The 24,416-nt window shown below is 40.1% G+C and overlaps 1 protein-coding gene across 2 annotated transcripts; it reads right to left on the bottom strand.

Annotated features, from left to right (window-relative positions):
- Positions 1 to 24,161, bottom strand: wdr35 (WD repeat domain 35). Of its 2 annotated transcripts, XM_085442368.1 has the most exons (28): positions 23,818 to 24,161; positions 23,609 to 23,726; positions 22,348 to 22,419; positions 22,136 to 22,228; positions 20,383 to 20,511; positions 20,153 to 20,286; positions 19,601 to 19,766; positions 19,358 to 19,500; positions 18,090 to 18,215; positions 17,715 to 17,900; positions 16,145 to 16,180; positions 15,975 to 16,035; positions 15,310 to 15,454; positions 14,866 to 14,935; positions 14,536 to 14,589; positions 14,003 to 14,112; positions 13,662 to 13,881; positions 13,481 to 13,561; positions 12,837 to 12,973; positions 12,426 to 12,629; positions 12,125 to 12,271; positions 11,017 to 11,149; positions 7,698 to 7,808; positions 4,806 to 4,970; positions 3,805 to 3,945; positions 3,453 to 3,609; positions 951 to 1,191; positions 1 to 385 (listed from the first exon to the last, which is right to left on the bottom strand). In XM_085442368.1, exons 1-28 carry the CDS (start codon positions 23,839 to 23,841, stop codon positions 235 to 237), a joined length of 3,555 nt encoding a protein of 1,184 aa, XP_085298494.1. In that variant the 5' UTR covers positions 23,842 to 24,161; the 3' UTR covers positions 1 to 234. The 2 variants fall into 2 exon arrangements, with proteins under 2 accessions (XP_085298494.1, XP_085298495.1); XM_085442369.1 differs by lacking the exon at positions 16,145 to 16,180.
- Positions 24,162 to 24,416: the final 255 nt, after the last annotated feature.

The raw sequence follows: 24,416 nt of genomic DNA, 5'->3' as shown, positions 1-24,416 counted from the left end.
TTTTATTAACAGAATTATTTATTTACGTGAAAATAGATACAAAGAACCAAAGTATTTTACACTGCTTATAGTAAAAGTCAAAGATTAGGGTGAATCTTGTTTTGGTAGCTCCTCTGTAGCTGCCTGTTCAGGAACTTTAACTTTAAACTTTAAGCCTGAAAGTAGTTAAAATGATTTAACATTTCTCTGTTTTCTATGAAAATAACTTATATTTTCTCATCTTTTGTTCTCCTTTTACAGTATAGGAGTGTGGCACAGCGGGCAGCAGTTATATTTGCTGATTTCTTGATCATGAGCGCAGTGTTTGCACACACTGCAAATCCAACAACTGTACTCCTGGACAGGCAGACCAGTTACGATGCAAGTGCGAAATCTTTCCTCCATCCTGACAAAATAAGGAGAAAAAAACAAAAGACAGAAAGCTGCTTCAGGTCATACTGTCATCAAAACAATGCACCAGTAAAAGGGCTACAAAGGAAAGACCAGAAGTTTAGGCCACTGATTCCTGCTTTCGGTGCTCCATTTTAAATGTGTTTAACTTCGGTTCTGGTTTTGAGTCGTGGCTGTTTTCTCGTTTTGTAGTTCTAGATTTAGTTTATTTCATAAACCTAAGGAGATGAATCACAACACAACATTTGGGGCTAATAGCTGCAGTTTCTCTAATGACCACTAGTCCTCACAGACTTCCCTTGTTGGTTACTTTGCAGTAATTACAAGGTAACTGTATCTGTTCATTGCACTGCACTGCTTAGAGATGAAGCTTGCTAATCAACTAACCAGCTACAAACTTTATACTCCACCATGTCTTTCAACTATCATCGCCAAAATCAACATAACAGTAAAATAAAATAAAAAAAGTTTACATCTAGACATAATTTTCACAACTTTGGGAGATGACGCTGCTCTCAGTTTGATGATAGAGTTTGAAGTTAATTAGCGATAAATCTCACCCCTCTGATGATGCGTTCCACTCGATCATGCGACTGTCCTTTGGGCTGTGCTTTGTAAAGATCTCCAAGGCCAGATCCTCATAGGCCTGCCGCTGTTCAGGATCAAGACTCTCCAGGGATTCCAGCTTAATAAAGGCCTGTGAGCAGGTGCCAAAGGCGCGGTTGGCTGCAGAGCAGACAGCAAGCAGAGAATAGATGTCCACAGGAGGGATCACGTCCTCATACTCACGCAGGTGAAGAGCTTAAAAAAACAAAACAAAAACCAACAAAATCAATTAATAATAAATAGTGAAAAGTCAGGCTTATGCTGAGTATAGGACAAGTGAAATTACAAAACCGCCAAAGACCAAAAGATATGTAAATGAAAAAATAAAATTGATCATTTCCCAAGGCACTAATCTGCGATCGTTCCTTCATAAATCGAGGCTAAGTGGCTTCACTGCAGCTGATGATTAATGTTAAATTTAGAAGAAGGATTACGGTTAACCAAAAGAACTTTTTGCATATCTGGTAAAAATATGCTTATCTATGCAAAGAATGTTTGCACTGTAGACATACGACCATTCAGCTCCATGTCAAGATCTATGAAAGGCCAGCAGACGTGACCAGGAAAATGATTTGCTTCTCACAAACGACAGTGTTTCAAAAGAGAATCGAAAAACGACATAAACACATGAAATTGAACATATGCCACAGCAATATAAAAAAAAGAAAAAGCAACAACCCATTTTTAACTTGTGCTTATGACTGAAGAGTTCTTCCTTCAGTCTCTCCACCATCTGCCCTTTGCTATGCACGTTTGTGAAAAATCCATTGTTAGCTGGCACTTATTTTTCAGCTGCATCTCTTTCCTTACTTTCTCCCTGTTGCTTACACCTTTCCTTTAAGTAAGTAAGTAAAGTTTATTTATTAAGCGCTTTTCATAGACAGGTAGTCACAAAGCGCTGCACACAGAGATTAAAATAAACAGTGCGATAAATAGCAAAATGCACAATATACACAATATAGAGTTTAAATGTAAATTAAAAATATAAAAATGTAAAAAGCATTGGTCAACAGAAAGCTTGTTTAAACAGTAAAGTTTTTAACTGTTTTTTAAAGGATTCCACAGAGTCAACCAAACATAGTTGTAGAGGTAGACTGTTCCACAGCCTTGGTGCCACAGACTGAAAGGCTCCGCCCCCTTTTGTCTTCAGACGTGTTCTGGGAGCAACCAACAAACTGAGTCTGTGAGCGGAGACGGCGAGCAGTAGTGTATTTTGTGAGAAGCTTGGATAAATAATCTGGGGCTTGGCCATTTAGTGCTCTGTACGTTAAAACAATAATTTTAAAACGAATTCTAAAATCTATTGGGAGCCAATGTAAAGAACATAAAATAGGAGTGATGTGAGCTGCTAGAGCGAGTTAGTAGTCTGGCTGCTGCGTTTTGTATAGCTTGGAGGCGAGAAAGAGATGATTTATCCAAGCTGGTAAACGGGGAATTACAATAATCTAAACGCGATGACACAAATGCATGGACAATTTTTTCCAGTTCAGCTAAGGAGACCATATGTCGCAATTTAGAAATATTCCTTAAATGAAAGAAACAGGAACGAACTTTGACAATCCATTACACCTGATGACTTGTCCAAACTTATTTGTAGAGAAGCACGCACTGTAGACACTCCATGTCTTGCTTAGAGAGAGAAGGGCAAGCCTTTGTGCACCTTTAGGGACACTGTGGCGAGAGCATAAAGGTCTATAGGTAAGGGTGACAGAGAGAAGGTGAGTTCTGTAAACTCATTCCTGTTTTTATAATATTGCTGCTTTTGATGGCTGTTCCTCATGCCAACTGGGAATCTCCTGGCAACGCCCCATTGGCTATAATGAGATTTAGATTAACAGGGCAACATTTTAGCCTAATAAGCAGTCTTGAAATATGTTACACTAAATGAGAGAGTTTCTCAATTATGACCATTATTAAATAAGCAAATAATAACTACAGTAATTTTGGGCCACACTGCTGGTCCAAAAAAAATCCAACAGAGGTAAAGGAAATGAGCTGTAAAGAAAAAAGCTGAAAGGGAAAATGGGAAAAATTTATCACAGTGATTTTTTCATCACACCGCTGGAGCATATGGAAATGATAAAATAGACATTTGGTTAATTGCTCAGCCCTAACACACTGTTTAAAAGACACAAAGAACAGTACAAAACATGCAAAAATGCTCGTGTAGTCAAAAAAAAATATTTTCACTGTCTCTCAATTTCGTACAGTTTAAGAATTCAGCAGATTAAAACAGCAGAAACAGAACAGCAGAAAGGTTTCTTGTTGGTATTTTGTATTCGACTTAAAGTACAAAACCAAGTTCATTTGCATCAGTTTTTTAAAAAGAGAAGCAGAAAATTCTCACATTTTAGAGAGAAAAACAAAAAAGGTAAATCAATGTGTATATATTAGAATATAAAGTATGATTATATAATGTAAGTAATATAATAAGTACTACAGGAGTGATTTGGCACCTGTGCGCATGGCATTCTCCAAGTAGCCATCGTACAGCTGCCTCTGAGCGAGCAGGAAGAAGTGATATGCCTCCGCTCCTCGCCAGGCATTGTCCACAATGCGATTGTCTGCAGATGTTGCATCTTCCTCCAGCAGGCTAGCAAGTGCATGCGTTGCCTAATTACAGACAAAGATACACACAATGATATGAACACAAACCTCTGTACACAAACAGATGACGTCTTTCCACATAAGCACAAGAATGACTCTTTTCTCTGAAACACATCACAAATAATTTATTCAAACAGTTACAGCAGAAAAATGTCTAATGCACTGGAAAGATTTGGAATAGTACGTGTGTACATGGTTTACCTCCGTCTTCTTTCCTTTGCCTTTGCTCTGCTGTGACGTCTTCACCTGCTTGTGGTAATTTTCCACTAGATGTGCTGCCAGCACGTAGAGCTTCTTCACCCTCAGAGGTCGTGTCCTTTTCTTTGCCTCCTCATCTGCTATCTGCAAACATAAGCCACACTTTCACAAATGTAAAATGGTAAATGGTAAATGGCCTGTATTTATATAGCGCTTTACTAGTCCCTAAGGACCCCAAAGCGCTTTACATATCCAGTCATCCACCCATTCACACACACACACACACACACACACTGGTGATGGCAAGCTACATTGTAGCCACAGCCACCCTGGGGCGCACTGACAGAGGCGTATTTTTCTTTCTCAGCAACCTACACTCAGTTGCGTAAAGTGACAAAGTGAAAACATGTTTTCAGAACTTTTGCAAATGTATTACATCAACAAGTATTATTTATTTGCTTTATTTCAAGTTTATACCAGGCCTATCTTCCCGATGTGATTTGTTCTGTGTCAACATAATTTGCAAAGCACTGACTAATCTTTCATGGAACAAACCAGAATCTTTATTTGTTAACTCTTTTCCCAAAAAGATAATATTTGATGACCTCAATAAAAACGTGATCTGACGACCTTTAGTTTCTCTTTTTTTCCCCCAAAACGTAGCTGCACAAACAGAGACCACCCTCACTGACATCTCATGCAAACCCAGTCATTTTGTTTTATAAAAAAAGCCTGAAATATGACAGGAACCATTCAGGAAATATCGTTAAGGGATGCTCCTAGTAGGCTTTCAAGGCGTAAAGAGTTAATACACTTTGGCAAACTTGAGGCAAAGTGTGAGTAAAGGCATGGTACATTTAACTTTTTAAGGACTTTCTAATTTAAGTCCATATTAAATGTAGGACCTAACTTGACTAATGAAAACATACAGCAAAATAAAAATTATATATGTGTTTAAAATTAATCTATAAAGCTGGTTTACATGAAAAAGAATGTTGACTTACCTTAAACATGAGTTTGGCTGCATCAAGAAAATGGTGAGCTTTTCGATACAGCTCCACTGCTTCCAGAGTTTTATTTTTCTCCAAAAGATGTGACGCATATTTTGAAAGGAGAGATTTAATCTCCTTCATATTGTGTGTCCTGGCAAGTTCCACTGCTTTGTTCCACTGCAGGAAAAACATTCAATACAAATAAAAAAAAAAAAGTAAATATGTCTTTTTATCATCTTTTTCATGTGGGTGCGAGCTTCCTCCAGGTACTTCCTACCAGAGGTGTGGACTCGAGTCACATGACTTGGACTCGAGTCAGACTCGAGTCATTAATTTTATGACTTTAGACTTGACTTGAAAAAATGTTGTAAGACTTGTGACTTGACTTGGACTTTTACACCAATGACCTGGGACTTGAATTGGACTTGAACCAGTTTACTTGAAAAGACTTGATATTTTACCCCAAATATAAAATTTAACACGCATATTATATAGAGATTGAAAATGTGACGTCATTCACGGGTAGAACCGCAAAGGATTCTGGGAACTCGTGGCAAGCGGTACTAGCGCACGCAGGCTTTCAATTGAAATCAGTTATACAGCGATAAAAAGAAACACAAAAATGTCAAGAAGCTGTTGTATTATTAACTGCAATAGCCGGTCGCATGACAGCCACGGGAAGCCGACGGGTAAAGAGATCGGTTGTTATCGGATTACGTCGTTGAAGAGAAATTGTTCAAACCATGTTTCCGAAGTAACAAAGAGGCGACTGGATTGCAGCCATTCAAAGATCAAATATAACGTCCTAGAACACTCCAGCTCACAGGTTAGTCTGCTCCAAGCATTTACACAAAGGTCAGTCTGCTGTTGTAGTTAATGCGTCATTTTTCTTAACATAATTAGTGATATAGGTTACAAGCAAGTCTAGCGCTGAACAGAAATTGTCGCGCTATGCTCCTTTGCTTGTTGTGCATAAATAGTAAATTGTCCTGACACAATATTGCGTTTCGCTTCTGTTATTATGGTACATTGACAAAAACACATACTTTTATTCACAGGATAAAACAGTTGTTTTGTATCACTAATTGTCCAGTACGATTACAGCATACAGTATTATTGTCACTGCTACATTTCTGTGATGCTACCAGAAATTATTTCCACTGCTAATTAATTACCGTTGAGCTCAAAGGTCCTATTTATAAACGGTTAACGAATGTGTATTTATGAAGACGATTTGTGAGACTGGTAAACTTATGATACGTACGATGGTCTTTGCTTTCTACACGGTGCATTTCAAGGTCCTCTACCCATCCGTCGGTAAACTGTACCTGGGCTTGTTGCAGTGACCTGAAGTTACTAAACTTCATGAGTGTATGCACTCACTCCAAGAACCGTATGATTATAAATATGCATATAAATATGCTACAATGAGATAGCTGACTTCATCTAACTAGCAAATGTTGTCCAGGCTACGTTGGTGATACAGTTTTTTTTAATGTGTATGATATTTTTGTCATGCGATTTTAAAGCCGGTCCTACAACCGCATCCAAGAATAACATGCAGCTTATCTCAGAACTGTCGGTGAAAATTATTCTTGGAGCTAGGTTTAATTGAGCTGCATTTTAAAGAGGTGCAATTTCACAATTTGTGTATATTTTCTAAGTTCACTATTTTGTCATGTGTTGAGAAAAACACAGATTTAAAAATTACATGGTCTAATATTTACATTTAGCATAACTGCAACATGCTTTTTTTCGGGGGGTTTTTAAAGACTCGAAAGGACTTGAAATTCAAAGTTTCAGACTTGTGACTTGACTCGGACTTTTACACCAGTGACTTGAGACTCGACTCTGACTTGCCTGACATTACTTGAGACTTGACTTGAGACTTGAGGATAAAGACTTGAGACTTACTTGAGACTTGCAAAACAATGACTTGGTCCCACCTCTGCTTCCTACTACTGTCAAACGTTGTTCATGTTCATCAAGATAAGTAAATTAGTGTTTCCAAATTGCCTGTAAGTGTGAAAATGACTATTGGTTGTTTGTCTCTCTGTGTTGTCCCTCTGTGTACAATGCCTCCCAGCAGGGAGATTACAATAAGCTATTATTTCTGGGAAGTGCTGAGATTTTCAGTATGTATACCTATAGAATCTGTCACAAAAAGAATGATCAGAACTGAATCTCTCATGGGCAAAAGTTTTTTGTTTTTGTAAATTTATGATTAAACCATAAAATAAAAAACTTTCGAGAGAAAATGGTCATTTAAAAATAATGTATTTCTATAATTATTATGAGAAATCACAGTTTTTAACATGAATCCATGTTAGAACTGCAATTAATATCCCGAATCCAATGGGCATTACTCGGATGTAACACTGCTGTTCTTAATTATCTCGTCACAAAAGCAACAGCAGTGTGTCGTGACGGGTTTGGAGAGCAGATCTGGACAATTTAGGCACAAACACTGTTTTTCAGAGATCTGGGATCTAAGACAACAAGATGGTTACAGGCAAAGTAGCTGACAGCTTGCCTGTTTTTTTGTCAAATGTGCAGTATTAACACAGCAGGAGAAACCGCCCTTAAGGAAGGAAGCTGGGGCTCCTAATGACATATTCTTTTAGAAGAGGAGACCGCCAATAAAGCACAGATTTAACATCCTTTAAACTAAATCTACCTGTAAGACAGCTCCATCCTTGGTTTTTCAGGTGTCGTTCCTATTTTCCTGGGCCAACATTTACACTGGAAGAGTCCAGTGACTTTGAGATAAGCATTCACACCCCGGAGCTAAATATCACTCAGGCATAGGTTGGGAGTGGGAGGACAGCAGGAGGCTCACTGACTGTAAATCACTCAGCGTTGCTCAGAAATTGTGGCGCCAAAGTTTTTCTTTCCACCTCTCACCTGGTTCAGATGGACACACGTATCGACGGCAGCTTTGGGCTGGTTGCACTTCAGGTAGGCGTTCACAGCCTGTTCGCACATGCCAACTGTAGCAAACATCTGACCGATCTCCTACAGCATAAATATAGAAAAGATGTTGAAGAGTGATTGTGATTTAAGGTAACATATTTAAAGAAACTGGCACTGTACATATCTATCTATCTATCTATCTATCTATCTATCTATATATTAGAGGTGCAACAATACACAAAATTCACTGTTCGGTTCGATACTTTGGTGTCACGGTTCGATATTTTTTCGATACAAAAAAAATGTTCATGCCTTTTTAATTTTTCATTTATTAAATTTTCACGGCACATTCCGCACCACATCTCTCTGCGTTCATCATTTGTTTGAAGCCAGCTCACCTCCTGCAACTACTTTTCCGAGAATACATGCTTCTTTTGTGGTTCGGACTCCTTCTGACATTACTTTGGAGGTGGAGGAACATCACAGTAATTGCTTAAAGGAGCTTGCTTCTTCGACATCTTTAAGAGTTCTAAACAAATGTCTGTCCTCCTCCTGAAAATCTTATGTATGTAAACACGTGTTGCAACTTCTTATCTTGTGCCCGTTTTTTATTTTGACAGCGAATGCGCACCTGCGGACCACTTATGTGCAGCCCTGGTTATTTCACTTGTCATATTGCAGCCACAGAAATTCTTTTGTCCATGAAACCATAAAGCTGCACTTTCTTTTTGCCTTATAGTCTGATTTGTCATAACTTTTCCGTTTTGTGGTAAGCTTTTCTTTGGCTGTCACTTCTTCACCCTGACCTGTCTTATTTGGCTCAGCAGAACTAAAATATTGTGGCGAGCTCAGACAAGGAGGAGACGGAGGTATCGTTTGGTCTTGCTTCCCGTGAGCTAGCCAGGGAGCACAGCCGTTTATTGACATCTGCAGAAGAACACTGCCGCTAGCTAACTGCTCAGCGCGGCAACAGCACAGCAACAACAACAACACACAGGGCGCCCTCTGACCCCGGAAGGACACACCGTCGCAGCGAGAGGGCGTCACCCGTCACTATGGCAACATAAACAAAACATAACTGTACAAACAGAACCCCGAACAGCCCTGACCCGCTACATAGCCCCCACCTAAGGGGTCAGTCGTCCCCGACGACCCCATTACCCCACACAAAGTCCTGCAAATGTCCAAGTGCCTTCTTTTGGCGCACCGGCCGGTCACGACCGGAGGGGGGAAAATTCACTCGGGTCAGAACATGGGGTGCCATCATCATCCCACTTCTGACACCAATGTGGCGAGCTCAGACAAGGAGGCGACGGAGGTATCGTTTGGTCTTGCTTCCCGTGAGCTAGCCAGGGAGCACAGCCGTTTATTGACATCTGCAGAAGAACACTGCCGCTAGCTAACTGCTCAGCGCGGCAACAGCACAGCAGCAACAACAACAGCACACAGGGCGCCCTCTGACCCCGGAAGGACACTCCGTCGTAGCGAGAGGGCGTCACCCGTCACTATGGCAACATAAACAAAACATAACAGTACAAACAGAACCCCGAACAGCCCTGACCCGCTACATAGCCCCCACCTAAGGGGTCAGTCGTCCCCGACGACCCCATTACCCCACACAAAGTCCTGCAAATGTCCAAGTGCCTTCTTTTGGCGCACCGGCCGGTCACGACCGGAGGGGGGAAAAGTCACTCGGGTCAGAACATGGGGTGCCACCATCATCCCACTTCTGACACCAATGTGGCGAGCTCAGACAAGGAGGAGACTGAGGTATCGTTTGGTCTTGCTTCCCGTGAGCTAGCCAGGGAGCACAGCCGTTTATTGACATCTGCAGAAGAACACTGCCGCTAGCTAACTGCTCAGCGTGGCAACAGCACAGCAACAACAACAACACACAGGGCGCCCTCTGACCCCGGAAGGACACACCGTCGCAGCGAGAGGGCGTCACCCGTCACTATGGCAACATAAACAAAACATAACTGTACAAACAGAACCCCGAACAGCCCTGACCCGCTACAATATATATCCTGCTGCTTTTACACACGCACTCACATAACGCTCAGCGATTCTCTGCGCGATCAACCTCTCACATGTTTAAGCTTGCTGCAGGAGATTTCACTTGTCATGTTTGCATAGTAAGCTAACGATTGATAAGACGATGTCAGAGGAATTGGTGCACAAATTATCATCACTCACCAATACACAGTTCGCGCAATTGCAAAGTGAAAGCAAAAAACAAGCGCAAATTCAAACGCGATTTCAATATGTCACATATTGGCAGTGGCTCACCGATGCCAATGACATAATTACCCAGCTACATTTCCGAAAGAATGCAAAACCATTGACATATATTTTTCCTTCCTACGATAGCCCGACGGGCAGGGCAGAGATAGATTTTGGTAGCCCGACTGGAAGAATCGCTAGCCCCGGGACGTCGGGCAGGCGATTTTGTGAGCCCTGTATCTGATTGAGGAATCACTCATCTTTGGAAAAGAGAGTTTATTACAGAGAAATGGCTCTTTCCAAAATAAAAGCTATACTATATGCTTCTTCTGGGCTATATTCTCAGCAGCATATTAAACATATCAGGTCCCCATAAGAAGAATCATGTGCTAACGGCTGTCTAAATAACTCGGGTAAAGTTTGTAGCATGCGTGCTTGTTGTTTTTGTCTGCTTCCACTTGTCTTTGCACTAGGATGATGTCGGTGTAAATGTGCAGTCATATTTGTTGTGTTCCCACTAGTGCTGTCAGCGTAAATCTCTTTGAAATGACGTTGGCAAATCTCCGTTAACGAGCTACCACAGATGGCCCGTGCATGGGGCTGGACAGCCAACACGTTAATGAGCTAACTGCGCTAACACACTAGCTCCCACCCATGTAATTGAGCTTTGCGTGGCACATCCAACATACTGTTTTACTTTAGTCCATGACGCTTACCTTCAGGGTCATACCTCACATGAAAACCAAAATAGTTCCAAACGCCAGATCTGAATGAGGGTGGGGGAGGTTCAATTTGCCATGTTGCAAGGAGAGCTTAACTTCTGTCTCGCTAGCTTGCCCTGCGCTCAGTGAATCTGCGTTCCACTACTCCGCCTAGGCTGCACTGTCGAGCGCAGATCCACTGAGCGCTCAGCACAGACAGCATCGTCAGAAAGAAAGTTGATAAAACAATTTAAAAATTTATTTTGTATTGTTCGATACATATGGGTACCTAACCGAAAGCACTGTATCGAACAGTTCAATATCGATACGAGTATCGTTGCACCCCTAATATATATATATATTTGATCCAAGAGCATCTGATTCACCTGTAACAGCTTATGATTCTCTGGCAGAGCGGCGGTCAAACGTTCAAGGCCATCGTAGTCCTCTAGCATGTAGTAGCATTCGGCGAGTCTCTCCTGGTTACGACCCTTAATATAGTACTGCACAGCACTGACCCTTGAAAAGAAATCATATTTAAAGTTTTTTGTTTTTTTTTAAAAAAGGGGGGAAAAAAGCTGCGGCTGTTCTCTGCACTTCTCTCCCAATCCAGCTGATCCATTTTGCCAACCAAGAGTTCGAGTGCTTCAGATTAAATCAAATGTTTTCCCAACAATTTTCTCCAACAAGGAGTGTACTTGGATAACGAGTTAAAAATGGTTTACGAAATATAAAAGATGTGAAAATATTAGACAGTCTCCTGCACAGCAGTAAACAATCAGCTGACAATCAATCTGAAAGTGAAACAATAGTCACTACATGCCAGTTCAGTCAGCTCTTAAATCCAGTGTTCTCCGAGTGAGACTGAGCCAGCTGTTCAGACTGACAGACACATCTGATGACTGTATGACAGGAGCACATAATCTCTAAAATGAATAATCACAAACAACAGAGGTCAGAGCCACAATTTGAGGTCTAACAACTGATGACCAGATATACACCTCTCCTCATGGCTGGCATACAGGAGCAGTCGACGCAGACCCTCTCATCTCGTTGCCTCCATGATTGTCTCCATTTTTATTTCGAGTAATGTCTTCCTCAATTACATTCTGCTCAGGATCAGATTGAAAAGGCCTAACATAACATCTTAGCAGCCACTTCATTATTAACATGAAGTGGTTGCATATGTGTTAAAAGTTGTCTGCAGGTATCCAGAGGCACTCGGTTACACAGGACACCTCTAGTTTGCATAAAGTAGCCTGAAGTTCAACTTAATTCAACTGAGAACTGGCCACCTCATCCCATCCGCACAAATGAATGCACTGCAGATCTGATTTGATAGACTATAAAGGATGAAGGATGAAAATGACAGATTCTGTGGGCATGTATCATAAAGTTTAAAAAATGAAAAAATGAAACCAGTAACACTTGAAGATTAGATTGTAAGAGAGAATCAACAACCTCAGAAAAAAGGGGTGAATAAAACTTCAATACCACTTCTGTCTGTCAGCATAGTAGTCTCCAATGGCATTGTTGGCTTGTTCAAGCAGAGCATCATCACTGTCCCCAGAACCACTTTTGAGCAGGGCCAACACTTTGAACCAGTCTCCAAGCTTGATTCTGAGACTGATAGCGAGATCCCTGCAGTGACAGACATGGTCATTTTGCACCATATTTCACAGGATGGGGGAAGAAATATGTACTGGAGCAACATTAATAATTCACTTCACTACAGGAAATTTAAATGGGAGGTAGTAGGGAGATTTTTTTGGGATACCAGAAAAAGCCACAGTACCTGCGATCCATATCCAGGTACATGCGTTCAGCTTCCTCAAACCTGCTAAAGTAAGCCGCCACTTCAGCCTGCTTCATTGGCTCGCTCTGCAAGTTTCCCAGGCGCTTGACAAACTCAATGCCCTGATAGTCTTTGCAACGGACAAAAGCCTGCTCAGCCGTCTTAAGGTCCAGTTTCTGGAGGGCTGCCTCAGCAAGCAGACGCCTGGCAGATTTAGAAAGGAGAGTGTTCTTTGGCTTACAGAAATAATGTAGCACCAAAACATGCAAAGAAAATTTAATCACTGCAAAAGGAAATTGTAGCAGAACACTGAAAGAATGAAAAGGATAAAATAAAGACTTGATTACTACATATATATATTTAAAAAAACAATATTGAATTAAGAACAGAGGTGGAAAGTTTTTTAATTACCAAAGTCTTGGATGAGGATTGTCTTCAATGAACTGCGAAGCTTCTTCAATGCCCACTTTTTCAATCAGTGCCCGACTGTCTCTCAGGGAGCGGATTTCAAAGTTGATGAGGTTGTCTTTGTTTGGTCTCTCTGGATCCTGTAATGGAATATTCCTTATTTAAATGATAATTAAGAATAGCAGTGTCAAATATTTTATTTTGAAATTTCAGTCGCTGGGGCCATGGCATAGTCAATAATTTAGGTGATTGCCAAGGTCACAGTGTCAAACTGCTGTTGGTCAGTCTGACCAGAACCTGTAGCAGTTAAGAGTAATGGTCTGTGCAGTTTGCAGAGCAAGTGAAAACTACTGTCACAGCTCCTATGCAGGGCGATTGAACTGTAGACTGAGTGCAGGATGAGGAACTCGCTGGAAAAGCAGCTGAATGATGTGGATACGTGTTAAAACCGACCTGTCCGAGTCGGCTGAGCTGAGTCAAGATTAGCTAGCTAGCACTGAACTTTCCAAATAAAATGCCTACATATTCACCCTTAACATCTTATAGTCTTTCAAAAACAGACATACTTGTGTAAACATAGTTAAAAATAAATATGACTGCATTACATATTATATTTGGGCTTCATGCAACTTGTTTCAGACATTTACCTTCATGATTTCATCAAGTAGGACAGATTTGATTTCCAGATCTTCAAAGTTGCAGATGTATCCAGATGTTTGGATGGGTTCCTGTTTTTTAAATAAACAAATTACCCTCACTAAGAATAACATTAATGTTAGTGCAGTCTAAGTTGGAGCTGTACATCAGGCATACTACTTAAGGACTCACCTCTGGGTCTAAGTTTCTAAATACATACATCCTGGTCTTCTCCATCATAGCAAACAGATCAGGGTTATCATTTGCCCACTTCATGTCCCAAACATCTTTGCGCTCAAACTTAGATGGATCTCCTGTGGATGGCTGGTTTCCAGTCCCATTATCTGTGGAAGTGTGAACTTCCAGATCCAACAGAGTCATAATACCCGCGATGTCGATTATGGCCAGACGACTGAAGAAAAATAAGCATTATACACGACGACATTAGACTCAAAAATACAACCTAAAATTACTCAGTAAAGCACACCTGTTACTGGTGCTAACCTGTAACACCATAAAACACCAACACTTACCTTGAGTTGCAGTTTAGGGAGAGATAATGGGCTCTGTTGTTCAAAGTGTACTTCTGGACGAGAACAACATTTGGGAGACTGTATCTGTGGAGGGTGCCAGACTCACGACCCTGTGAAGACGTACACACAGTTATTTTACTCTTGATTCCATTATATGGTTCATTGCCAGACTGACGTGGATACAGCAAGCAAAGAAAACATGAATATTCACATATACAAATTATATAAAAAAACATATAAAACAACATATTCATATGAATCAACTCCAGTTATAGCTAGCTTAATCATGTCACAGACCAGCCTCTCAGACTGAAGAAAACTCTGGTTAATATTTGTTTAACTATGAAGAAATGTTTTCACATTCAGACTTTACTTGGGGAGGCTGAGCACAAGACAGAGAGAAAGGAGGCACACAATTCACATGCAATAGTTACAGCTTTAATCAGCTGTATTTGGGGGTGTGAGGTTGTTAAGTTTCTGCGGTCTGTATTTTTGTTCATGTGCATCTTTTATAAATTCAGGTTTGTACATACCACAATCAGGGTCTTATCTGTAGCTGTAATGCAACAGATGGGATCTCGAGTTGCCTGAAATAAAACATAAGTGCACATACACAACGTGAGAATCACAATAATCCATCTTACTTTAAATTATAAAAAATATCCTTTTCTCACCAGTCAGTAGTTAAATAAGTACTTTTAAAGCCATATATCTGTATATTTTAATTGCATTAACAGAAACACTTGAGAGTTCAGAGATAAGAGTGTTTAATTTGAATGTAATCAGATAATAAGTGTTAAGTTTAGAACAGAAGAAGTGTCACTTTATTGAAATGTAAGACAGGAGATACACAACGTTCTTACTGTGAAGGCCTTTGTGAAATCTGGGCTGGTGTCACTAGCTCCAGATGGAGTGCTGTCGATGTGATAGACCCTGGAGGTGCAGGAAGTCAGAACACATGAGAAGGAGCCACAGAGACAGACAGCCAGACAGGCAAACAGCTTCTAGTTCACCTGACGTGACTTGTAATCCAGGTGTTAGGATAGATCTGGCAGAACATTAGTTCACACCAAGCCGCTGGTCTGGAAACTCACATGAATGAAGCCTTTTTATTGCACCGTCATTATCAAGTCTCACACAGCAACAGTGAGACAGTAAACCTGTGGTTTCATCCACTGGCTCACAGATTCTAACACTGTGGTGACCTGGCCTTCCCGTATCTTTCCATGATTTACTCTCTGGCTAATACCTGGCTTTGTTCTATACCCGTCCAGTCCCCGTGACCAGTTTGCAACATGTGAGCTCACCTTTCCCTTCCCTCCTTCTTTGTTCTTGTCACTTGGTTGATCTCCAGGGCAGTCAGTTTTTTTGCCACTCTATACTGCCACATGTAGAAAGCTTCTTTGGATGCAGCGATAACGTGGGTTTTAGTCATGGTAACAAACATTGGATCTGAAGAAATAAAAAAGTGAGCATCACATGAGGGAGAAGATTAAAATATATAACAGCATGGGACTGTGTGAATCTAACAGTGCCAGCTCTGAAAAGATCAAAGCTTCTCCGTGGTTAAAACATCAGGGTCTCAATATGTAAAAGCATGCTGTGCCCTTGAGAGGACCCTCATTTCATACAGATGCTCAAGGTTATTGTGGGTGACAGCAGTAATCTCACAGCACACCTTGAACATTTTCTGCAAGTTAAATTTTGTGGAGAAATTCTCAAACAGTCTCCAGACCTACTGTTTGACACACACTTCATTTAACGCTGTTTATCAAGTTGGGATATGCAAAGCCCACTGAGCAACATAAAGGCAGCCAGTGTTCAGTGCTAAAGGAAGCTGGGTGGCTGGAGGTAGGATGTAAGCTATGTCTCTATGAATGTGGTGTGATCTCTCACACTGACTTAAAGACAAACAGTGGCCTTAATCATACCAATGCTGCACCACAAGTATTTCTCATCATATGAAACTCACCGATGTCTATGTATTTTGAGTCAAGTGGTGTCCCGATGGAGTTGAACAAAATCAGGACATACTGAAAAACACAAAATGGAGTGACATTATCCTGCAGGTCAATTTAAAACTTTATGTCATAACAAATTGTCCTCTTTTTTGGGGGTGTGAGCTTTTAAATTGTACATTACCCTCCCATGACTCGCAGATTCTACCTCAGCATCCTCCTGTGTGGCGACGGATTAGAAAAAACAGGAGGCAAAACAGCAGAGAAACATTTGTGATCCTCACACTAGTCCAAATCCACTGTTTTTATTACCTCTGTTGCTGGATTTCTCCAACTCTACAACTATGGCTGGGCGATATATTGATTTTTAAAAGATATAGCAACATAATTTCATAGCAATGTAAAGAATCACCAGTGCTTGTATCCAACTCTCAGAACCTGAAGTTCTGGTCCAACAACAAATAATAACTTAAAATTTTAGCAAACAAGGTTTTGCAGTTGGAGCACACTGAGAAGGAAATTACTCTTCAAAGCCAAGGAATTAAAAACAATCATTTTTATCACTCAGAAAATGGCATGTGCCTTATTCATGTTTAAACCCTGGCCACATTTGCAGACTATAAAGTTGGTAACTTTATGCACCAATACTCTACACAACACATTTTAATTATCTTTATCTTAGTTACACTGCATAAAAACTTAAAAACAACAATTAATAAATAAAAACAGAAATAACAAAGTAACAAAAGAAAATTTTTGTTTTCATACATTCTCATTACATCTGACATTTATTGAATCTACATGAGTTCTATTAGAGAAGTTAACTTAATGTTAACCTGTCTATGTTCAGAACTTAATTTACTTTAACTCATTCAGTATTCCTTATAGGGAATGCAATGTGGAATGTGTAGTGTAAAAATGATTTATGCTGTTTAGTTATATTTAAGTTTTTGTTAAAATTTTTCTTATGTCATTTTTAATTTTGTTAAAATAACTTAACTCTGGGTATAAATTAACTCTTTGTTTTGCAGCTCTTATAGTTAGCTAATTTGTTAGCATTTGTTTCCCCCGTGTCTCTAAGTCGGTCTGATGGAATGTAAAGCCATCTAAATAAACCCTCTCTGTCTCTGTCTCTCTTTCTCGCTATCCAACCATCCATCTAATTTTGGTCCATATCGCCCAGCCCTTCAGTATGAACCTTAAAGATACTTTTTGTAAATTCTTGTGTTTAAGAATTATTTTTAAACTTTCAAAAATAACAAAAATAAAAATTATCAGCACAATTTAAAGAAATAATATCATATAGTAAAGTCATAGATCTATGACTTTACTTCCAAAATGTGCATGCTGTGTTGAAGAGAAAAACTAGTTAAATTAGTGCTCTATTTTCCAAATAGCACCAGTAGAAGACTAGCACTGTAAGTCTGTGGAACCTTTATTTAACATATTCTTATTTGCAGTGGTGGCCAAGGAAGAGGCAACGCCTGGTGAGAAGCTAAAACATAATATCAAAAGTTACACTGTAGCACACATCAGAGAGCAGAACACACCCACTTGTAAATGGCTTCCCCCTGGTGGCAAATTTTTCAGTAAAATTCTGCAGAGGGTAATTACAAAAAGTACCTTTAAAGTCATACAGAGTAGTAATTTGTGTATTAAAGTAGTCTGTAGTGTTTGAAAACAGCAGAGATCTGTCAGTATTTTGGTTGCTTCTACTATCACTTTAAGGTCATGTAATCTATAGGCGCTCATACCTGAGGCTGGGTGTCATCTGCCTTGCTAGCCAGGATGCAGAAGTCCCCAGAGGTGGTGATGGACATCAAGCTTTTGACATACTTGACAAACTTCTCATTGTTTTTAGTGTCCCAGAATACCACGCAGTACTCTTGGCGTTCTGGCTTTGTGTAGGCGTACACCACCGTGCTGCAGCAGTAGCCCCACTGTTACAAGACAGAAAAAGGATGGATAGATACAGCTAAACCCAGACATATGATCATAGACTGCTTAGCTCTACTGTTTTAGCTATCAAAGCAGATTAAACCTTCCAAACAATGATAAACCTAGAGATTTACCATCATGTTCACCAGGGCAAAAGACATTTTTCATGAATCACATGTGTTGGCATGCACCTTATAATCTGGTCTAATGTTGGCAAAGTAGATAAAGGACTCCACAGCCAGGGCAATGCGCAGCCCTCCTCCCTCCCAGGCAACTCCTGACATCTGCTTCCCAGGCACTTTGAGAGTTCTAAGATGCTGCACAGACAAAGAAGATCATTAACGAAAAAAATGTCACACAACTTTTTAATATCACTTCAACTAACCAAACCTGTGAAGTACAAACATCCAAAGAGTTCTTCTCAGTAATCACAATGGTTTCAGTCCAAAATGTGCACAAAGTTAAAAGACAGTGTTTGGCTGTCTTTAAGAACACTGTCTATCCATTTTCTGACACTTATTTCAAAGATATCCAGACTTTATTCTTTAGTAACTACCAACAGTGGTCAAAGGTGACAGCAGAAGTACATTTTAACTCTCCTCACCAAAACAGACTGATACAGCATCCACATCCACAATACTGATGCTGCACCGATCCATCTCTCAAGCTCTTGCTGGCTTGTACTTGTGGGTGGAGTCCAACACCCACTGGGACTGACTAATAGACTGCACTACTGCTTCCCTGGAATCGTCCCTGTACATCTATATCCAGAGTTTGGTTTGCATTGCTGACAAGCAAGTGAAAACAAACAAAACAAAACAAAAAACAACAACAACAATAAAAAGAAAATTGCTGTTCTAATTCCACTGTCTAGAGACTTGCAGGAAGACTGTTATCTTTATAAACTGACTCTTTCATCAGACCTGTGGAATATGAAATGCCCATTTTTGTATATGAATAAGAGTGGTTTTTCATCTTTTTCAGGTTTTTTAAGTTTCAGTGTTTCAACTGTAAACTTATTTTCTTGAAATGACCCATCGGTCCCCTACACAAAGCTAGCTTAAAAGAAAAAAGTGTGCATTTGTAGGAGAGATGGTTGAAGACAAACTAATTTGGTGTAGTGGGTTTGTTTGCTTGTTGCTGCAGAGTAAAATCTTCTTTATCGATTAAATCCGTTCTATGGTACAGACTCTCCTCAGTACTGAGATCATGCTGATATTGTTGCCCTTTCGTAGATTACTGAGGATTACTGATTATTGTACTAAGCAGTACAAAATGTGTTGAAAGTCTAGATAAAATTATGTAAGTCAAAAATCAGGCTCCTCTGATCAGTGAACTTTGAGCCAAGATTTCCAACAATATCAGCTCCCCATGCATGCTTAACCTGGATCCAAATGACAGTACCAGATGGTATATAGAACAGCAAAATCCCATCTTATATCAAAGCCATAATGCTCACCTCTCCAAACGGAGTGTAGAACTGCACCACATTGAACTCTTTCTCCATTGCACCTCGAAGGGAACCGGCCACTGCCAGCACACTGCCACAGTGGTTCCACTGGATACTGACCACATTCATCAGAGTATCAATGCACACTGGGTCTGAAGAAAAGGGGTATGAGCACCAAAAAAAGAACTGTAAAAAGGTTTAATTTAACACGAGTGACGAAATTTGAAATTAAATTTTGTTTTTGTGGCTTACTTTCATCGCTTTCATAACGCATGATCTGACACCTTCCATTGTCAAAACAGATGGCGAGACATGGACAGTCCGGCTCGACGTAACCCCCGCTTCCTGCATACCAGTGGATACCTGCTATACTGACAGCTCCAGTCACATTGACAAGACAGCTGATGGTCATTTTCATCTGAAAGCCAACACGAGTCAATAAGAGTTAGCATATATCCGTCCTCTGCTTGAGTCACAGTGAAGTAAAATAAAAAAAATAAATATTATAGTTGCATTATTTAATACTTTTATATGCACTTGTTTAATATCGAGTCTCAGCTGGTTTTCATGTTTATTTATGGTCATGCTAGTTTCTGTCATACTTTATCACAGTGGAATAGAGGCAGAGATGGGGATGGAAACAATTAAGGTAGCTAGAAAACTAGAGTTTATGACAATTCATTAACTTGCTCAACTATAAGGAACTATAACTATAAGAAAAAACAGCATTATGTTCAACTCTGAATCATGCAAAGCTATTCTAGTAGCATACAGAATTAACTGTTTTTAAGCTTACAAACTTACTATGAAGTTTCCTTGATTGTCATAGATGTGTACTTCACCATTTGCCATGCCGAAGAGGAGTATCTTGCTGTCCGGCGACCATGCCACATGAGCAAGCTGGCTTCCCTTTAGCTCCTTACCCCAAATCCGATTTCCTTAAGAGATGAGGATATATAATAAAGGATATATTCATATTTACATACTCAGAAAATTCCACAAATATTATTTTTGTTAAGTAAGCAGCAGTTTACCATCTACAGATCCAACGATGACAGCCCCATCTTCATACACAATACAGATCTTTTGACCATCTGCATTCCAGCTCATGCTCCTCACTACTGACTTGTTCCTGTTGTTGATCATCTCTTCATACCATGCACCTTAATAGACCAAAAAAAAATGTTAAAGACATGTTTTTTTGTTTTTTTTTACCTGTTTCTGTATTTTGCCTGCATGCAGTAATGATCAAATAATGCTAATAAAGAAAAGAACTAAGGACATACTTACTCTGTCCGGCATGTGGTTACCATTGGGTCACGCTGTACCCAGACACAGAGTGAAAGTATGTAATTGAGCGTGACTGCCTGACAACTTGGGCTTGGCTCAGCGCAAAAGACGGACGACCTCATTCTCCTGTGGATCCACCACCCATAAGAGGGGGTATAGGTATCTGATGCCATGTCGACTGGGTCACACCCAAGGTCAATGTCAGGGTCAGAGGCTCTAATGGCTCGCTCCCCAATTACTAAAACTGCTTATAAGGACATTAAATCTCACCTATCTGATGAGGAAGGAACCTGAGCTACTGTATGAGTTCGAAACCAAGTGTGAACCAGATTGTGGAAGGAGCCCTATGAAGCTTGGCGAGCTTGTGGGATTCTGAAGGAAGTAACCTGGAAGACACTGGCAGGATGTGGGCTGTGAGATCAACTTTCAACGCATACGGATCAGTATTTAAAGTTTTACTCTCATCATCCACTGGAGCACAAACTGGGTGTCATCAGGACACTACAACACAGATACAGCGGCCAGAGAAGCAGAAGAACATCATATCAAGAGGGCCCTGAGTAAATGTGCTTATCCCAGCTGGATATTTGTCAAAGCTGGGAAGGAACCTAAAGAAAGCTCCGAGCAATCCAGGAGAGAAAAAAGACAACTGCTGCCCAATCGAAAACCTTTAGTGATCTCTTATGTGTCTGGAGTATCGGAACAGCTGAGACACGTTTTCTCTAAACACCGTGTCTCTGTGGCTGTCAAAGCCCAAAACATGCTGTGCCAAAAACTGGTCCACCCCAAAGATCGGGTTCCCCGGCACAAACAGAGTAATTCAGTGTGCGCTGTAAAGTCCCAGGAGGATTGTCATGATTTAAACATCGGGGAAGCCAGACAATCTCTGGCTAAGTGGATGGCACAACACAAACGAGCTAACTCCTCAGGCCAGGACAATGATGAGGATGTACACATCCTGGACAGGGAGGAACGCTGGTTTGAGCGGGTAGTCAAGGAGACCATTTACATAAAAAGGGAAAGACCATTTCTGAATTGATGGGAGGCCCTGAGGGTGCGTCTTTCACCATCTTACAATGCTTTAATCGAAGGTACTACCCAACTCTCTGTGAATGGTACTCATGGCCACTGATCAATTGCCATTGATCAGTAGTTCATGAACGGTCATGACAATTTGCATATTAATGATCAAGAAACGGACCTCACAGTCCTTTGTATGTCAGTGGTGCTAGTTTCATAATGCAAATGTACTGTTTACAAGCCTGGGGAAACCTGCACCCAGCTGAGACTGAAGAAGTCACTTAGATGAGTGATAAAACGTTTCTCCTACTGAAGACGCTACATCAACATGAACAGAATCAACACTTGGCTAGCTTGGGAACGCCTGAGTCTTCTCCTGGAAGAGCTTTAGCATGTGGTCAGGGAAAGGGAGGTCTGGGTGTCTCTGCTTATACTGCTGCACCAGGAGCAGCAGTACAAGCTGGATGGAATAATCACCTCTATAAAGCATCCACACAATGATGAGTCCATTCTGATCACTGGTCGTCAGCTTTTCATGCTGTTCATTCCACGTGACCACTTGCACTGCACCTGCATGGGAGGCAGTTATTGAATATTAGATCATTTTCTGATGTCTCATTTTAGAATTGTGAATACTAATATCCTATAACTAAAACTGGCCAAAAAATACTTAATACAAAATAACTCACCACTGTGTCCCTCTAAAGTCTGGTTCATTGAAAGATTACTGGGTGCAGCAAGACCTTTAAGTTTAGCATCATCTGTTTACAAAGGACGGTAAAAGAGATCAGATCATCACCAAGTAACTGTAGTTCCAGAGGTGTTTATAATGGTTAGCAAATATACAATCATGTTTCCCAAAATAGGTTTGGACAAGTAAATATGAAAGTAATGATTTAAAAATCATGCAAAAAGATCTACAAAGACAATAAGACATAAGATGCTGAAACTGATCAAATTTTGTTTGTTTTTTCTCTTTTTTTTTTTTTTACTTGCAACCTGTTTAGGATATACCTAGTCTCTTGCCCTGTGAAAGTTGGTGTAGGTACACCAACTGACCCTGAATTGGATAATAAAATCACAATATTATGCAATAAATGTCCAAATGTATAAATTAATAAAGAAAAATAAAACATAATTTAATAAAAGGGCTTATAAAATGCAGCAGACAAAAAAAACACTAATTTCATCAATCATTTCACACATTTTCTCAAACATTAAGAAACAGTGGCCCTAACTAACAACAGCAGGTTGACTGAACATAGCGGCACAAGAGCTGAGCCAACAGTATTATGAAAGTGTAAAACGATTTCCAAGACGCTTTAAGAGCATTTCAAAATACCTTAAATCCGAATCACATTTGCATTACATAACAACTTGGACTGTAACAAATGCACACAGCTGAATGTATGGGGTGTTATTCGTCATTGCGACAATGTGACATCAATATACTGTAATGCTACCAGTGACAAGCAGGTTGTTTATGCAAAATAGCTCTTAGGTACACCCATTAGGTAAACCTATTCAACTATCATTTAACATAAACATATCATCAACCAATTAGACGGCAGCATCAATTAGTCAATTTAGTCACGTAGACATGGTCAAGACAAACTGATGAAGGATGAATGGAACACTAAAAATGGAAAAGAAAGATGATTAAAGCTCCTTTGAGTGTGCCATGTTTTACTGAGACCCTGTAAAGCCAATCAAAAGGTGGGATGCTGTTTAAATTTTTAGTTTTGGAGGATAATCTTACATTAATTACCTTGCAGTCGCACATTAAAAAAAAGAGGACACCTGGTCATCCTAGTTGCACGTGTTTATAGTTGTTAACGTTAACGCAAATCATTGTTTACTTTCTCTAACCATTAAAGGGTTTCTCTGAGGTGCAGGAAATCCTTCTTTGTGCATGCCTCTGTTAGTCGTGCACCTTTTTAACTATCTTACCTGTCTGAGTCTCCAGCTTCAGTACTCTCAGAAGACCATCGTCTCCTCCGCAAGCGATGAAGCCTTGATCTTTGTTCCAAGACACACATTTTAGATGGATATTATTGGGAATAGCGATCTACAAGACACGGGAGATAACTGTTACCCAACACTACGTCCTCCTGGCGTACTTGTGGCCAGTGAGCTGTGTCAGATAACTGCGAACTTACCTTTTTGCTGAGGTATATAAACATGGTTGTGGCGATAATGTTACATTACACAAATAACAGGCACATTGAAATTTCCAGGCTCCAGCATTTGGTGAATGTGACGATTACTTTAGCATAGATTGCTGACTTAGCTAGTTAGCGGCTAGTGTTAAGTGGCCAATGGTAAACTGTTACCGTCAGCTAGAGACGTTCATAAAATCATGACTCACAAATTTAAAGATTCCCTGCAGATAAAGTACGTTAAATCAGCAAATATATTGGAAAACAGTTCAAAATCGATGTTTCGTAGCTAATGGTGGCTGCCTTGGGTGCTCAGAGCCTGTAGCTTCCCTCGGTCTCCCGTGGTAACGGTAAATCGGAAACTGGGAGACTCGGTGCTCCCTGGTAGTTGTAGTTTTTTTATTAGCTGAGGCGAAAGGCATTGGACAGCGCTTCCAGTCATGTTTGGTAATGTATTTTCTCATGTGCCCAAAAGATTATTCAAATACATTTAAATATTTAAGTTATTACATATTAAAAGACAAAAATATAACATTTCCTGATCATAGACTGTCTGATAAAGATTATTATCAGACAGTTAAAGTGTTAAAATGAATGAT

The sequence above is a fragment of the Copadichromis virginalis genome, linkage group LG19 (genome assembly GCF_057382275.1).
Source record: "Copadichromis virginalis isolate Kocher_CV1m ecotype Utaka linkage group LG19, C_Virginalis_male_GT1.1, whole genome shotgun sequence".
Taxonomy (NCBI): Eukaryota; Metazoa; Chordata; class Actinopteri; order Cichliformes; family Cichlidae; genus Copadichromis; species Copadichromis virginalis.
Note: the sequence above shows the minus strand (reverse complement) of the source record. Positions and strands in the feature narration are given on the sequence as shown.

Coding starts and splice junctions, on each gene's coding strand:
- wdr35 (XM_085442368.1), bottom strand. CDS start 23,841: ATGTTTATATACCTCAGCAAAAAG. Junction 20,287..20,382: donor CATCGTTGGATCTGTAGATG/GTAAACTGCTGC, acceptor TCATCTCTTAAG/GAAATCGGATTTGGGGTAAG. Junction 18,216..19,357: donor TCTACACTCCGTTTGGAGAG/GTGAGCATTATG, acceptor TTGTCTGTGCAG/CATCTTAGAACTCTCAAAGT.